This window comes from Electrona antarctica (assembly GCF_951216825.1).
Source record: "Electrona antarctica genome assembly, chromosome: 2".
Lineage (NCBI taxonomy): Eukaryota > Metazoa > Chordata > Actinopteri > Myctophiformes > Myctophidae > Electrona > Electrona antarctica.
In genome coordinates, this window is record NC_136807.1 from 5733099 (window position 1) to 5750233 (window position 17135).

At 46.6% G+C, this 17135-nt stretch overlaps 1 protein-coding gene across 2 annotated transcripts in view; it reads right to left on the reverse strand.

The window, feature by feature from the left end:
* Positions 1 to 17135, reverse strand: part of ptpn11b (protein tyrosine phosphatase non-receptor type 11b) — a 119345-nt gene that overhangs the window by 50111 nt on the left and 52099 nt on the right. For both annotated transcript variants that reach the window (XM_079489755.1, XM_079489756.1), the window contains exon 3: positions 5022 to 5216. In XM_079489755.1, the coding sequence (XP_079345881.1) occupies positions 5022 to 5216 (195 nt within the window). The remainder of the gene's footprint in view (positions 1 to 5021; positions 5217 to 17135) is intronic.

Sequence of the window (17135 nt, forward strand, 5' to 3'; positions counted from 1 at the left end):
TGCCAGGCCTTACCCACAACAGTTGTTTGTGACGCTGACCATTGGTCGGGAGAAGGGGAAGGCTATGATGGACACTGGCTCTTCTTACACCCTTCTTAATGAAGAAATGTGGCATGCTGTCAAGCCTGAACATGCAGATCTGATTCCTTGGTCAGGAAATCCCCTCTACTTGGCCGATGGGGGAGGGAGATGGCCTCTAGGATGGCAGGAGTTCGCACTCACCTTACAGGGTCGTACTTGCACCTTACCTGTGGTGGTGTTGGCCTCAGAAGCCCTAGCCTACCCTGTTGTCTTGGGTTTGGACTTCATGTGCATCATTGGCTTGCAGATAGACATGGGGAGAAACCAGTACTGGTTCAATGCCAACAAGGACAGAAAGTACTCCTTTGAGAGTGACACGGCCAACCCTGCGGAGTGGGGATGGAAGGGACAACTCTGCTTCTTTTCTGCCATCAACCCCAGAGGTTCCATAACATCATCTGAGGCTATCCTGGATGCCGAGCTCCTACGGAAGGTCATTGAGGGAGCCCAGATGGATGCAGCAGGAAGAAGCTGTCTCTTTGATCAGCTACAGGAGAACGCAGATGTGTGTACTTCTCGCTTGGGCTCTACTGGTGTGCTCACGCACAAAATCTTGGTCACACAGGGTATGCCAATAAAGCAGAGACCCTATCGACTATCCCCAGCCAAACGTCAGGTGATGAAGGAGCTAATTGAGGAAATGTTGGAGATGGACATCATTGAGCCCTCATCCTCCGCATGGTCTTCCCCAGTAGTCCTCATCCCTAGGAAGGACAGAAAACCAAGGTTCTGTGTCAACTACATAAAACTCAATGCCGTCACATACACTGACGCTTATCCCTTACCCACCATCCAAGAAATCCTGGACTCCCTAGCTGGGTCAGTGATCTTTTCAAGCATCGACTTGAATAATGGCTACTGGCAGTGCCGGATGGACCAGGACAGTATTGACAAGACCGCTTTTGCTTCACCGCTTGGACTATTCCAGTTCAAAGTGATGCCGTTTGGACTCAAGAATGCTCCAGCTACATTCCAACGGCTAATGGAGATGGCTTTGGGAGAGCTCCGGGGAAGCATTTGCTTTGTATACCTAGATGACATTATCATCTACTCTGCTTCATGGGAACAGCATTTTGCCGACATCCAGGCTGTCTTGGATAAACTGAGAGCTGCCAACCTCACCGCGAACATGAAGAAGAGCAAGTTCTTCCAGACCTCACTGCGTTTCTTGGGCCACATGGTCTCAGCAACTGGCATTCAAGTGGACTCAGAGAAGGTCAAGGCTGTGGAGGACTTCCCTATACCCACCAACCTGAAGGCCGTCCAGCGTTTTCTGGGAATGTCTGGCTGGTACCACCGGTTTGTGCCGAACTTTTCGGAGGTTGCAGACCCACTAAACAACCTCAAACGGAAAGGAGTCAAATTTCGGTGGACCCCTGAATGCCAACGTTCCTTTGAGACCCTGAAGAACCACCTGGTCTCCCCACCCATCCTGGGACATCCAAACTTCAATCTGCCCTTTGTGGTGTATACGGATGCCAGTGATGTCGGACTCGGGGCTGTACTCGTCCAACAAACTGGGCTGGGTTCTGAAGAGGTGTTGGCATATGGAAGCAGGAGCCTGAATAAGGCTGAAAGGAATTACTCTACCACCGAAAAAGAGTGTCTGGCTGTGGTATGGGCATTGGAGAAATGGCGGTACTACTTGGAATGTAGATCCTTTACCGTGGTGACCGATCACTCGTCCTTGGTCTGGATGTTCAAGTCCCAGAAGGCCAGTACACGCCTCACTCGGTGGGTTCTACGCCTACAGGAGTTCACGTTTACTGTTGAGTATCGGAAGGGGAAGTATAATACAGTACCCGATGCTTTATCCAGAGCTCCCAGTGACGCCCCTTCTGAGGACCCAACGGAGGTTGCCACCATGATGTCAGTGAAGGGAGAACCTCGCAGGGAACTTCCTATAACTGACGAGGAGATCTGGAAAGCTCAGCAAGGGGACCCGGAGATACAAAAGATCTACAACTCTATTGTGGAGGAGGGAGAGCTCACTATAAGTGAGTCCATCAAGTACACCATCCTGGAAGATGAAGTCTACAGGGTTGTGCAGCTCCCCCACAAGACAATCTACCAGGTCTACCTACCTGACTGTCTCCGGAAGCCTCTCCTTCAGATGTTTCATGATGACTCTATCTCAGGTCATCTAGGAAGGTACAAGACCTACAAAAGGATGCATACCTTGGTATACTGGCCGGGAATGAGCTTGGAGGTGAAAACGTACGTGCAGAACTGTGAGACCTGTCAAAAGTTCAAACCGGAGAGTCGAAAGGTAGCAGGGAAGTTGCAGCAGACAGTGGTTGAACATCCTTGGGAGATGATTGGAGTGGATTTCATGGGCCCGTTTCCAAGGAGTTCTAAGGGTCATGTCTACCTTGTGGTGTTTGTGGACTACTTCACTCGCTGGGTGGAGCTATACCCCCTGAGAAAGGCCACAGCGGAAACGGTCTTCAAAGTCCTCACTGAGGAAATCCTCACAAGGTGGGGAGTCCCCCATTTCATCCTTTCGGACCAGGGTTCCCAGTTTGTGTCTGCAGTCTTCAAAGAAACCTGTGCGAAATGGAACCTGCGGCAGAAGCTCACAACAGCATATCATCCCCAGACCAATCTCACAGAAAGAGTTAACCGGACCCTTAAAACTATGATTGCATCCTATGTCAATAACAACCATAAGCACTGGGACAAACACCTCCCGGATTTCCGTTTCGCCCTGAACTCAGCCGTTCACGAGTCCACTGGTGTCACTCCCGCAGAGTTGAACCTGGGAAGGACCTTGAGAAGCCCCCTGGACGTGACGTTGCAGCCATGGACTCCCTCTCCAGACTGTCCAGCCTATAAGAGCGTAACGGAACTTAAGGAGCTTCAGGAGTTTGTGCAAGCGAACCTGGAGAAAGGGCGCACCCGTCAAAAACGGAACTACGATAAAAGACGACGAGACATGCTGGTGAAAGACAACGACAGAGTTTGGCTCCGCTCGCACCCATACTCTAAGGCTGAGAAGTCCTTCACCGCAAAGCTGGCACCCAAATGGCTCGGACCATACCGAGTGATCTCACAGGTGGGGCCAGTTAACTTCGATGTGGTTTTGGAGGAGACAGGTGAGGACCGGAAGGTGGTCCACGTCTCCAGACTTAAACCCTGTTATCCAACCGCACAGGAGTTGGAGAAATCTGAGCGGCAACGTATCTTGGATATCTTCCAGGAAGAGAGTGATGACGAAGAGTTCCTGGGATTCTCCAGCCCGTTGCCAGAGAACATGGGCTCCAAGCTCTAGAGAGAGAGCAAAAGACTTCTCTGCACACGTGCAGTTTTTCTAAGGGGGGGGGAATGTGGCGGTCCGCCCCTACTTAATTTATTCACGTCACCTTCATTCACGTCACTTCATTCATCCGTCCCTCTCATCCATTCACAAACCCTGTCAGCCAATCACACCACGTCATTTTCCTCACGTTACCTACCCCGCGTCAGTCGAAGTTAAAGTCAGGAAATCACCCCGCTGTCACTGTTCCACCACACCAGCAGCAGCATATAGCACTGGCTGTCAATGTTACAAAGTATTCCGTGTAGAGCCCGTGCCAGTCCCTGGCCCCGTGTGTACATAGTCCGCGTCGGCAGGCGATAGTTGAACGGAGGCACGCTACTTGTCAGGAATACAACGCTCGGCGAGCAGAACAGCTGACAGAGAACCCAGGCATCATCACCAACGGCGGACCCGGCCATTTAAATCCGGAGGATCTGTCGCTCCATGGTACTGAGGTAACGGGGAGAGACTCACTGTTTGGCTTCCGTGGAGTGGTCGAGTGAAGTAGCCTAGAGCTAAAACAACGGTCTTTTGAAGAGGAGGATCTGAGCGTTTGGGTTTATTTTGACGTCTATTTTGTTTATTTATTTATTATTTGGGAGGGGCCTGTTTATTAAACAGTTGATTTATTTTGCATTTGCTGAACTGAACCATTTAAGTTGTTTTCACCTGAACTGAACTTTACAAATAAACCTTGTGAGGTATCTTTTTCATTTAAATAAGGACTCGGTGTGGTTTACTGTGGAACATATTGATCATTACTGAAAGTGAATATTATAATTGTGTTGTACTGGATATTATTTGGTGTTGTTTGTACATGAATGGGTGCATGTTTTAATACATGTGCCCATGTGGGTTTTGTTCTTGAGGTTATATTATTTATTATAATATTTAACCCCTGAAAAAGTGTCACACGTGTGCCTGTGTGTGTATGACCGTTGTTACCGTTCTCTGTGAAAGGATGTCTCTGAGCCCACTGACTTCAAACACAACACAACAAACACCACCCGCTGCGTTCGTTTGAACGTGCGTCCCTGTCTACGTCTACAGTGCATGAATATATTCACAGGCTCTTGTTAAAACTTATCATTGGTTCAATATTTATAAAACACACACACACACACACACACACACACACACACACACACAGGTGTGGGCGGCGGTGGCTCAGGGGTAGAGTTTCCGGATGGTAACCGCAAGGTCGCCAGTTCGAACCCGGGCTCCCCCAGAGTTACTGTCGAAGTGTCCTTGAGCAAGACACTGAACCCCTAATTGCTCCTGATGTGCTAGTTGGTGCCTTGCATGGTTTCCGCCGCCATCGGTGTATGAATGTGTGCGTGAATGGGTGAATGTAATGCACAATCTCTGTAAAGCGCCTTGGATAAAGGCGCTATATAAATGCACCATTTACACACACACACACACACACAGACCGTGTTCAACGTGACATCCCTATTTTAGTTTAGGTTTAGGGTCGGGGGGGTTATATTAGGACTGGCCTTGTGTTCAGGGTTAATAATGTCAGAAATGGTAAAACAAAAGTGCATTTTAATGAAAGAATGCTTTTAGCGTCCCCACATACTGTATGATCATTGGTTCTCAAAGGGTGTGTGTGTGTGTGTGTGTGTGTGTGTGTGTGTACCTCTCAGAGGTGGGGTCCTTGCAGTTGAGCGGGTATTTGAGTTGGATGACGTGTCCGTTCCTCTCGCGCAGCAGGTCGTGCTGCTCCGTGTAGTACTGGACCAGCTCCGCCAGCGTGGCGAACTTCTCCCCTCCGTACAGGTCGTAGTAATCCCCCGAGTTCTGGATCTTAATGTGGGTGACCTCATCGCCCCTCCTGCATGCGGGGGGAAATTAATTCGGTTATGAAGAGAGGGCAAAGAACCAGCTGACTTTTTCTCTTGTTTTAGTCTGTTAAAAAAAAGAATCACACCTGCGTGAAGTGACTAAGTGAGGGGCGCTCTTATCATCATACATCACTTTCGTCTTCAGTGTTTGCGTTTACGCAATGTTTGTGTTTGCACAAACACTCAAAGCTGGCCATTCATTGTCAATGGCGTTCAATGTTTGTGTTAACACAATGTTTGTGTGTGCCCAAACCCTCAAAGCATGGACATAGGAGGGGCTAGCGCCTCTCAAAAATGTTATCGGCCTGGACCGCTGGCCTAGCAGTCCGGGCACCTAGGATCATACTGTAAGTATAGTCTGGCAGTCCGGGCACCTAGGATCATACTGTAAGTATAGTCTGGCAGTCCGGGCACCTAGGATCATACTGTAAGTATAGTATGGCAGTCCGGGCACCTAGGATCATACTGTAAGTATATAGTCTGGCAGTCCGGGTACCTAGGATCATACTGTAAGTATAGTCTGGCCGTCCGGGCACCTAGGATCATACTGTAAGTATGATCGGGCGGCTGTGGCTCAGGAGATAGAGCAGGTTGTCCAATGATCCATGGGTCGGCGGTTCGAATCCCGGCTCCTCCTGTCTACATGTCGAAGTGTCCTTGAGCAAGACACTGAACCCCAAATTGTCTCCTGATGTGCTGGTTGGTACCTTGCATGGTTTCCGCTGCCGTCGGTGTATGAATGTGTGTATGAATGGGTGAATGTAATGCACAATCTATGTAAAGCACCTTAAGGCGCTATATAAATGCACCATTTACCATTTACCATAGTCTGGCAGTCCGGGCACCTAGGATCATACTGTAAGTATAGTCTGGCCGTCCGGGCACCTAGGATCATACTGTAAGTATAGTCTGGCCGTCCGGGCACCTAGGATCATACTGTAAGTATAGTCTGGCCGTCCGGGCACCTAGGATCATACTGTAAGTATAGTCTGGCCGTCCGGGCACCTAGGATCATACTGTAAGTATATAGTCTGGCAGTCCGGGTACCTAGGATCATACTGTAAGTATAGTCTGGCCGTCCGGGCACCTAGGATCATACTGTAAGTATAGTCTGGCAGTCCGGGCACCTAGGATCATACTGTAAGTATAGTCTGGCAGTCCGGGCACCTAGGATCATACTGTAGTCTGGCAGTCCGGGCACCTAGGATCATACTGTAGTCTGGCAGTCCGGGCACCTAGGATCATACTGTAAGTATAGTCTGGCAGTCCGGGCACCTAGGATCATACTGTAAGTATAGTCTGGCAGTCCGGGCACCTAGGATCATACTGTAAGTATAGTCTGGCAGTCCGGGCACCTAGGATCATACTGTAGTCTGGCAGTCCGGGCACCTAGGATCATACTGTAAGTATAGTCTGGCAGTCCGGGCACCTAGGATCATACTGTAGTCTGGCAGTCCGGGCACCTAGGATCATACTGTAGTCTGGCAGTCCGGGTACCTAGGATCATACTGTAAGTATAGTCTGGCAGCGTAGTGCGCGTTCCAGTCCCGTTCCTGGCCAATCTTTGCCGCATGTCTTTCCCCGTCTCACTCCCCGTTTCCTGTCAATCTCTACTAGTATAAACTATGAATAAAGGCCACAAAAAAGTCTTGAAAGAACAGAAATATATATTGTACACTGGTTTATGTCCCGAAAATAGACATTCTAGGCACGTTGTGAGCTTGTAGATCGGCTGTGTTTTCAGGACGTGACGCGATCGTACGATGCAGTATAAATCAAGCATTATTATACATTTGGTACCCTTTAAGTTTAACAACGACTCCAGACATACATTATGCATATTCTTATGGGTATTAAAGTATTCATGCACCTGTAAGGTTCCATTTGTACACTCATACAATTGGTTCCTTGTACTCTCTCGGAGTTACAGACCCGTAAGGGTCCATTTGGTTCCTTGTACTCTCTCGGAGTTACAGACCCGTAAGGGTCCATTTGGTTTCTAACTTTCAATCATTTAGTTGGGGCGGGGGGACCAATGGAAACCCCTCAAGTACCTCTCGGGGTCCCCATGCCCCATGTTGAGAACCAGTGTCCTACAGCACAATCCGCTGTGTGACATTCTGTTTGCTCTGCTGACATCAGTATGGAGACAAAAAGAAAACCGCAGGGTCTTTCAGGAACGTGAACAAAGGACAAGGACAGATTAAATATGGTTTATCTATTTTAGAGCTGTTTATCCAAGCCCCACACCGACAGAGAGAGAGAGAGAGAGAGGAGAGAGAGAGAGAGAGAGAGAGGGGGGGTTAGAGTTGAGTTGAGTGTTGATGTATCTTTTGTGGAAATATCCTTCAGAAACGATTATCTCCATAATTCAACTTTTAGTTTTTGTGTCAAATTACAGTAATTCCCTACTTTGAGTGTCACACGAAAGTAGCAAAAATAAAAAAAGTATTTTATACACATTGTGCCAATAATAACTTAAGCTTAAGCTGTAAGTAAATAATCAGAATATAGGGGCCATTGGAATACAGGTTTATTTACACAAGGTTCCAACCGCAATGATGTTTGTATGTAGAGAGCAGGTTTATGGCGTTTGCGGCCGAGGATCTGCTAGCTGGACAGATAAAGAAACATTTGCATCATCACGTCATTTTCCATATTGAAGTGACTTCAGTGGAACGGAAGCTTTGAATCTGTGCGTTACAAATGCAAAACATGTGGATGCACGTGCGCACTCACATCTGTGGAAGACGCATGTTAGTCCACACACGTCTGTCTGTCTCTGTGTCTCTCTCTCTCCCTCTCCCTAAACTGATTATCATCTAATGGTCGTATCAAGTGACACAAATCCTATTTACCTCCATCCCTTTTCACTCTCCCTGTCCGGCATGAAATTGCCATTTCCTTTTCCTCTCCTTCTATCCATTCCCTCCGTCCCTTTCTGTAAAGATCTCTCTCTCTCTCTCTCTCTCTCTCTCTCTAGAGTTCTCATCGGGCCTGAAAATTAAGGCCCGGCCCTACCCTACCCTAACTGGGTCGGCCCGAGGCCCGGCCCTACCCTAACAATTACCATAATGTCAGGCCCGAAAACCCGAAAAAGCCCGAGTGAAATAAAAGAGAAAAAAAGGAGAAAAGAAAATGCCACTATATGGCCGCGGCGCGCGCCGTGGATTATTGAGACGACCGTGTCAGAGAACGCACTAATAGTCTAGTCGCCGAAATAAAGGATTTATGTAACTCACGTTAATTGGCTGATAATGTTCCATTTTCAACATTCTAATGGTTTCCAGCAATTTCCAGGGGTGAGTAAACATCTTCTGAATCAAAGTAGCAGCGATCCTCTGAAGTGACGCAGTTAATTATGTCCAATAGGCTACTGGCAATATTATGACAATTCAAGTCAACTTGGCTATAATCTACTAGGTTACTGTATAGTTTACATTAATCATTGCCTCTCAAACCCACATACCACGCGTAATGTGCGTTGCCTAACCAAAAGAACAGACATACAAACCATCAACATGCCGCTCGATGGCGTGTCGAGTCTGTCGACAGCTTGCAGATCTTTTATTTTGGGCAGTGGGCACACAACGAGGCGCGCTGCGCTACGATGGGGAATTTAAATAGCTGTAGGCTACAGCGTGCTGCGATACGATTTGTAAACCAAATAGCTGTAGCCTACAGTGTGACTGTAACATTGCTTGGTCATCATGTAACTATATTACGTGCAGGCGCTTTCATAGTTATATGGAGCATTTACCGTTGATTAGGTAGCCTAATTTAGCTTATTCACCCAGCTGGGTTCAACGAGACAGCAGTGTCTCGTTAAGCCCCGACGTTTCCAAAACGAGCTATTACGGATAAATCGATGGTCTTATAAAACATTTAAGCATATGGCAAGTTGACTTAAGTTATATAGTTGATGCTGAGCAGTAAGCAGCTCATTTGGTTGGCAAACCAGAGGCCAGCCAGTGGTAGCAAGTTCAACAACCACCGTTCTATTCTGTCACTTTGGTGCGCTGCTGCCTGCTGCTGATCATCGCCTCCTCCTCCTTCAGTCACATATAGTATAATAGCCTAAACTGTAAAAGTTAATCGCCAACATTCACCAGCTCAGCCCTCTTCATATTAAATAAATACATTACACAAACAACAGAATTGTTATTTTTGTTATAATAAAATTATATAAAAAAAAATAATAATAATCACGGAAAATCACAGAGCCCGAGGCTCGGCCGGCCCGACTAATTATCGTGCATTTTGGGCCCGGCCCTACCCGAAAATGTCGGGCCGGGTTCGGGCAGAGATTGAGAACTCTCTCTCTCTCTCTCTCTCTCTCTCTCTCTCTCTCTCTCTCTCTCTCTCTCTCTCTCTCTCTCTCTCTCTCTCTCTCTCTCTCTCTCTCTCTCTCTCTCTCTCTCTCTCTCTCTCTCTCTCTCTCTCTCTCTCTCTCTCTCTCGTTCAGCAAAGGGAAGTTTCTGGTAATGCTTTCTATGAAGCCAATTTCTATAATGCATTATAAACATACTAATTAATATTAGTCTGTTTAGAACACAATAATTATACTTGTAAGCACTCATACATATTCATAATGCTTAACAAAAATACTTCATAACTGTCTTTTCCATGATGCTTATAGTGCATTTCAATTCTCATATAATTCTATAATGCATTATAATAACCATTATGAATAGTAAATGGTGCATTTATATAGCGCCTTCATCCAAGGCTTTACATAGATTGTGCATTACATTCACCCATTCACACACACACCGATGGAGAGAGGAAACCATGCAAGGGACCAACCTGCACATCAGGAGCAATTAGGGGTCTTGCTCAAGGACACTTCGACACTAACTCAGGCGGAGCCCGGGATCGAACTGGGAACCTTCCGGTTCCTAAGCGGCTGCTCTACCCCTGAGCCACTTATCAGTTTTTTTTGTATTTACTGCACAAGGCTTTTGTAGAATCTGCCTCACCTCTAAACGGGTTAAACGTTTCTGACTCAAGGACAGGCTGAAACAATCACTTTGTATCTACTACGGTATTCATTTCTACTCATTGATCTGTGTCCCTGAACGTGCGTGTGCGTGTAATGCATACACATGGAACCAAATGGACCCGTAAGGGTCCACTATCAGAGTTAAATTAACACTCAGGATTTTCAGTGTGGTAATTCTCTCTATAAGCCTATAGTTGTATTTATACGTTGTCACACACACACACACACACACACACACACACACACACACACACACACACACACACACACACACACACACACACACACACACACACACACACACACACACACACACACACACACACACACACACACACACACACACACACACACAGTATCATTATTCATTATTACTGTGTTCCTATGTACTTGATTGCTTCTACACTGGATTGAGGCGACCGAAATAATTGTCCATCTCTTCAGATCAGCCTACTGATCATTCCCATCCAGATCCATGAAAGTCCACCATCTGTTCAAGTTCTAGCAAACAAACCAGCAAACAAACAAACAGGAGTGATTAAAATTCTAGTTCTCCCCAGAACCATCTTCTTGTGTCTCCTACTCTCTCTCTCTCCCTCAGTCTCAAAGACTTACTAAACTAAATGGAATATACTTGATTTGATTTATATTTGATTTGTTATGTTTGAAAGAAAAAACACATGCTTGTTGCATGCTTCTCATAGAAAGTGATAAAACACAAAGTTGACTCATTTCCATTGTGGTCCTGTGGTTTTAGACAAACAAAACAACAGGTATAAGAGTATAACTAAAACAGTCACATCCAAAACAAACAGTCCACAGCATGAATACAAATATATAGCAACGTATGTTTTTCAGAAAACTGTTTAGAACACATTTCGACCGGCCCCCGGTCTAATGGGTTATTAAAGAATAATAATAATAAAATAAAACAATTATTTTCAGCCCTTCTCACTCCCAAGTCGGCAAACGGGTGGCGGCTTCGATCAGATTTGACCAAATGGCAAACGGTTGACGTGTTGGGATGGTAAATGGTAAATGGTGCATTTATATAGATATATATATATAGACCATGCAAGGCACCAATCAGCACATCAGGAGCACATCAGTGTCTTGCTCAAGGACACTTCGACACTAACTCTGGGGGAGCCCGGGTTCGAACTGGCAACCTTGTGGTTACCATCCAGCCACTGTACCACTCTACCGCTGAACCACCGCCGCCCACTGTGGGGAGTAGCCACGCCCACTTAGGATGAGTTAGGCCGTCTGAAGCCAACATTGCAACGTTCCACGTTACACTGACACGCTCGCCTAGCGGCTCTAGTGCCTCCTGTGGCTCAGGTCTGCTTTAGACGCCACGCCTCCGTCATTTTTACTGTTTTTTAGCGTCTTGGGTTTGAGAACGGCACTTCCGCAGGTCTGCTATTTTTGAAAGATCTCCCAGCGGCAGAGCTACTGTGTCTAAGTGAGTGGCTCGCTGCCATCCTGGCGTTATGGAATAATACAGCAGCTAGAGGGAGAGATAAATAAATCTATCTACTCTCCTAGGTGATCATTTCTGCAAAACAGAGGAAAAAAAAGTTTTGTACAGTATTCGCCTTCTCTTTCTCCGCAGGGTCTTTCTTTGGTGTATAAAAGAGCATGAGAGATGACTGGAGAAACTTTATCTTTTCTATAAGTTTTCTCTCTCTCTCCGTCCGTCCGTGTCTCTCTGCCTCTATCTCCCTCTGCCTGTGTCTGTGTCTCCTCTGTCTCTCTGTCTCTCTGTCTGTCTGTCTGTCTGTCTCTCCCTCTGTCTGGCTATCTGTCTGTCTGTCTGGCTATCTGTCTGTCTGTCTGGCTATCTGTCTGTCTGTGTCTCTCTGCCTCTATCTCCCTCTGCCTGTGTCTGTGTCTCCTCTGTCTGTCTGTCTGTCTGTCTGTCTCTCTGTCTGTCCGTGTCTCTCTGCCTCTATCTCCCTCTGCCTGTGTCTGTGTCTGCTCTGTCTGTCTGTCTGTCTGTCTGTCTGTCTGTGTCTGTGTCTCCTCTGTCTGTCTGTCTGTCTGTCTGTCTGTCTGTGCCTCTCTCTCCCTCTGTCTGTCTGTCTGTCTGTCTGTCTGTTTCTGTCTGTGTGTCTGTCCCACAGTCTTCAAAAGCCGTCTGAGTGAGCCATCCACCAGAGCAACTTTTGGCTCCGTCTATAGAAAACACATCTGACAGCGACCCAAATACCTCCTCCCTCCTCCTCCCTCCCCCTCAACCCTCCCGGGCCAGGAAAGAAGGGAGCGGGGGAGATAAGCAGAGGAGGGGAAGGCAGGGAGAGGGAGATAAGAGCGAGTCCCCCTGCGTCCATTAGGGCCTGAACAGTGAGACTGACTGTCCCCCTCATAATGGCCCCGGTAAGAAGAGAGCCCGGCTGGCTAATGACTGGCTAATTATCCTCTCCTCTGCTCCGATAAGGCACGCTAAGGGATAATTATATTCTCCGTCTAATGACCGCATCAGCCCGGCGGACATGACGTGTCGCCAAGCTGAAAGGAGAGTGTTGACGAGAGCAATTTCGCGGTCCAAAAATAGCCGATGTACGAGCTAACAACGAGCCACGCGCATGCAAACCGTTGTGTGCTTATGCTATTTTAGGGATCGTATGATGGCCATTGGCCTCCAATACAGGCCATTGGCTGTTGTGTGTGTTTGTGTGTTTGTGAGCCTGCGTGTGTGTGTGTGTGTGTGTGTGTGTGTGTGTGTGTGTGTGTGTGTGTGTGTGTGTGTGTGTGTGTGTGTGTGTGTGTGTGCGTGCGTGTGTGTGCGTGTGTGTGTGTGTGTGTGCGTGTGTGTGTGTGTGTGTGTGTGTGCGTGTGTGTGTGTGTGTGTGTGCGTGTGTGTGTGTGCGTGTGTGTGTGTGCGTGTGCGTTTGACAATAACAAAGTAAACACCGATAGGAGCGCGTGTGGAGGGAGAGGAGTATGAGATGCATGTGGTCAGAGTGTAGGACAGTGGTTCCCAAACGTTTTCATGTCAAGGACCCCCGAATTGACACTAATTATCCCGCAGACCCCCATTTGAAAAGCTATGCCAGGGACCCCAATAAAAGAAGATTTGTATGTCTCTAGCAGTGATTTTCAACCCGTTTCATTTCAAGGACCCCCAGTTTGACATGCATTAGTCTACGGACCCCCATTTAATAGCATTTCTATCTCTGGGACCCCCAATTTATATTGTAAAATCAATGCTAATTTAACTCTGAGAGTATACAAATGGAACCAAATGGACCCGTTAGGGTCCATTTGGTTCCATTTGTACACTCTCTGAGTTACAGACCCATAATGGTCCATTTGGTTCCAAACTATCATTTAGCTGGGTCCCCCCTGGAACTCCCTCAGGTACCCCTGGGGGTCCCCGGACCCCACTTTGGGAACCCCTGGTGTAGGAGGACCTGGCCTGCATGGGCTCTTGTGTTTCGCCTTTTGAAGTTCATCAACTTCCTCTGCTCTGACCTTCACTTCCTGCGTTCCTCCTCCCCCCCCCCCCCACCCCCCCCACCCCCCCCACCTTACTTCAAAATGCCCCCCCCCCCCCCCCCCTCTCCTTATAGCAGGCCAAAAGGCTATTTCTGCCAATTGACCCACAATGTGTGCATGCGTGTGTGAGTGGGTGTCGGTGTCTGTCTGCCTGCGTGAATGTGACAGGCCCTATGTGGCTAGACAGTCCCCCCCCCCCTCGTGTCTGATGTATGACACCTATCCACACACACACACACACACACACACACACACACACACACACACACACACACACACACACACACACACACACACACACACACACACACACACACACACACACACACACACAAACACACACACACACACACACACACAGAAACCCTTAAAGGACCACTTCACCTATTTATACATTGGTCCTCAGCCTCCTCATTAATGCTCAGTATAATATGGTACCATTTTTGTCCACTCACTCTGTGTCTCAGAGGAGGGATGTGGAGAGTTCAGAAACCCGCCTACCAGTGACAACGTGCATGCAGGTTTGATCATTTCAAACGAGATTTTTGTTTAGTTTTTATTAGTGCAAGAACAATGGCTTCTATTTCAGCGTGCTAACTTTCCTGGAAGAGAGAGGCTGTTGTTTCTGTGGTAATTAGCTTGGAATCCCCATCGATGAGATCATTGGTAGGCAGGTTTCTGACCCGTTCACAGCCCACCAATGAGACGCATTGTGAGTATAGCCAGAAATTCCGGCATCTTATAATGAGCCTAGTGCGGGGACGAATTATATGAAGACATTAAAGGACCTATAACATAAAATTCAACTTTTGTGTTTTTGGGCCTCCCATACTGTATGTGTTTTCTATCGCAACAAATAACCAATTTTGAACAATCCTACTTTGTATAATTCCTCCTCTTCTTCAGTCTTCAGTTCCAAATTTGCATTTCCACTTTGTTTACAATGTCCACCATTGTTGATTTTCCAAGCTGGCATGGAATGGAAACAAGCCTGGTTTTATCTAGCATCAGTATTATAATGACTCAAATATTAAATAATCTGCATATCAGCACCCCCACCACCTCAGGACATAGTGGTACTGCAGCTAAAACTGCTTTCAAAGTCCAGAAAGAAATGACTGGTTATATCAGAGTGGTGATTGAGGCTCAAACCATTAGAAATAACTTTGAGGGACATAAACAATATATTAAATATTAAAAGCAGTTTAAAAATGCATGTTATTTGCTCTTTAAGTTGAAAATGGGTGAAGTGCTCCTTTAACTCTGAGAGTGTACACACTACACATGGAACCAAATGGACCCGTAAGGGTCCACTATCAGAATTAAATTAACACTCAGGATTGTACAGTGTGGTACACGCACACGCGCACACACACACACACACACGCCAACACCAGCTGCACAGCCAGAGAGTAGAGGCTACTAACAAATGCTTTGGGGTCTGTTTCCAGGCGCTGCGCTCCCTGATGATGAGCCTCTTAAAAGCTTCTGTTGCCAAGAGAGGAACTGCTCGGATCTCTCTCTCTCTCTCTCTCTCTCTCTCTCTCTCTCTCTCTCTCTCTCTCTCTCTCTCTCTCTCTCTCTCTCTCTCTCTCTCTCTCTCTCTCTCTCTCTCTCTCCCCCCCCCCCCCCCATCTCTCTCTCTCTCCCTTTCTCCCTCTCCCCCTCTTTCTCCCCCTCTCTTCCTCTCCCCCCCATCTCTCTCTCTCCCCCTCTCTACCTTTCTCCCTCTCTGTCTCTCTCTCTCTCAAAGAGAAATCGAGGCTTAGTGCTTCTGTAAAAAGAAAAAGGAAGAAAAGGAAAAAACAATTCTCTGTAAAATATTGCTCTCTCTCTCTCTGCCATAGGCTGTAGTTGAGTTTACCAAAAAATAGAACAACAATTCTGTGTCATGTCCAGTTTATTTAGCTCACGACCCAAAGAAGTGTAACGTATATTTACTAAGAATATTTATAAATATAAGTACTGTGCTTAAGTACAAATTCATGGTGGTGAATGTCAGGCTACCATTACATCTCAACAGCAAAATATTGTACTTTTTACTCCAATACATTATTTGACAACTTGAGTTATTAGTTACTCTGCAGATCACTGTGTTTGTAGAAGTATTATTATACAGTAAAATACGGCTTAAGTGGATAATCAATCAATCAATAATAGTACAACAAGTAAGATGCGCGAACGCGGGAAGCGAACGCAGCTCGTAAATTGCAATAACAACAATTAGAATAAATTACGTACTTTAAGGGTTTGTTTGTTCTTTTTTTTAAAGTTTAAGTTTTTTTTTAAGTTAAGTTTTTTTAAGTTCCTTTTTCTTTTTAAGTTTTTTCTTTTTAAGTTTTTTTTTTAAAGTTTTCTTTTTAAGTTTTTTTTTAAAGTTTTTTTTTATTAAGTTAAGTTGTTTGTGTGTGTGTGTGTGTGTGTGTGTGTGTGTGTGTGTGTGCGTGCGTGCATGTGTGTGTGTGTGTGTGTGTGTGTTTTTGTGTGTGATACAGCTGCGCCCTCTGGTGGCGGGCGGGTGGTGTTACAGCGTGACAGACACACAGACAGACATGATCTGCTGGGTCTCATAGTAAATGCTCACTGCGTTCGCAATAACATGATACAATATATGATTCTGATAATTAGTACTTTTCCTTTAGCTTTTAAGTATATTTTGATGCCAATATATATGTTTGTATTTTGACTAAAGACTTAAATAGAGGCACCGAAGGCCGTCCCTGGCTTCCTCCCGAGGCTTTAATCATTTGGCGTGTGATCAAATCCAGGCGGGAAAGGCAGCAAAACGGCCACTTCCCCTCAGTCTCTGTTATTCAACTACTTTTCCTGGAAGAGCGTCCGAGAAGCGTGTCAGAGATCCCCTGCTCCTCCAAGGACAGACGGACAGACGGGCGGACGGACGGAGGGAGGGAAGGAGGGAGGGAGGGAAGCGTGTCAGAGATCCCCTGCTCCTCCAAGGACAGACGGACAGACAGGCGGACGGAGGGAGGGAGGGAGGGAGGGAGGGAAGCGTGTCAGAGATCCCCTGCTCCTCCAAGGACAGACGGACAGACGGGCGGACGGACGGAGGGAGGGAGGGAATTCAGGGAAAGCGATCGCTTTCCATTTCAAACTTGGCCAACTGCACACAGAGGCCAGGCCATACTGACTCTGACAATGTGTCGCAATGCATTACATTGTGAGCTTATAGAAACGGGTAGATTCATTGGTACTCCTGAGGAGGACAGAGTATGTTTACTGTGTGATTTGAAAGGAATTGAAAATGAAATTCATTTTTTGTTTTACTGCCCATTATATGAAGAACTAAGACATGTATTATTTTGTAAAATGACAACTATCTGTGTTAACTTTTTCTGGTTAGAGGACTACGAAAAGTTGGAATTTTGTTTTAGGAAAGGTATTTTTT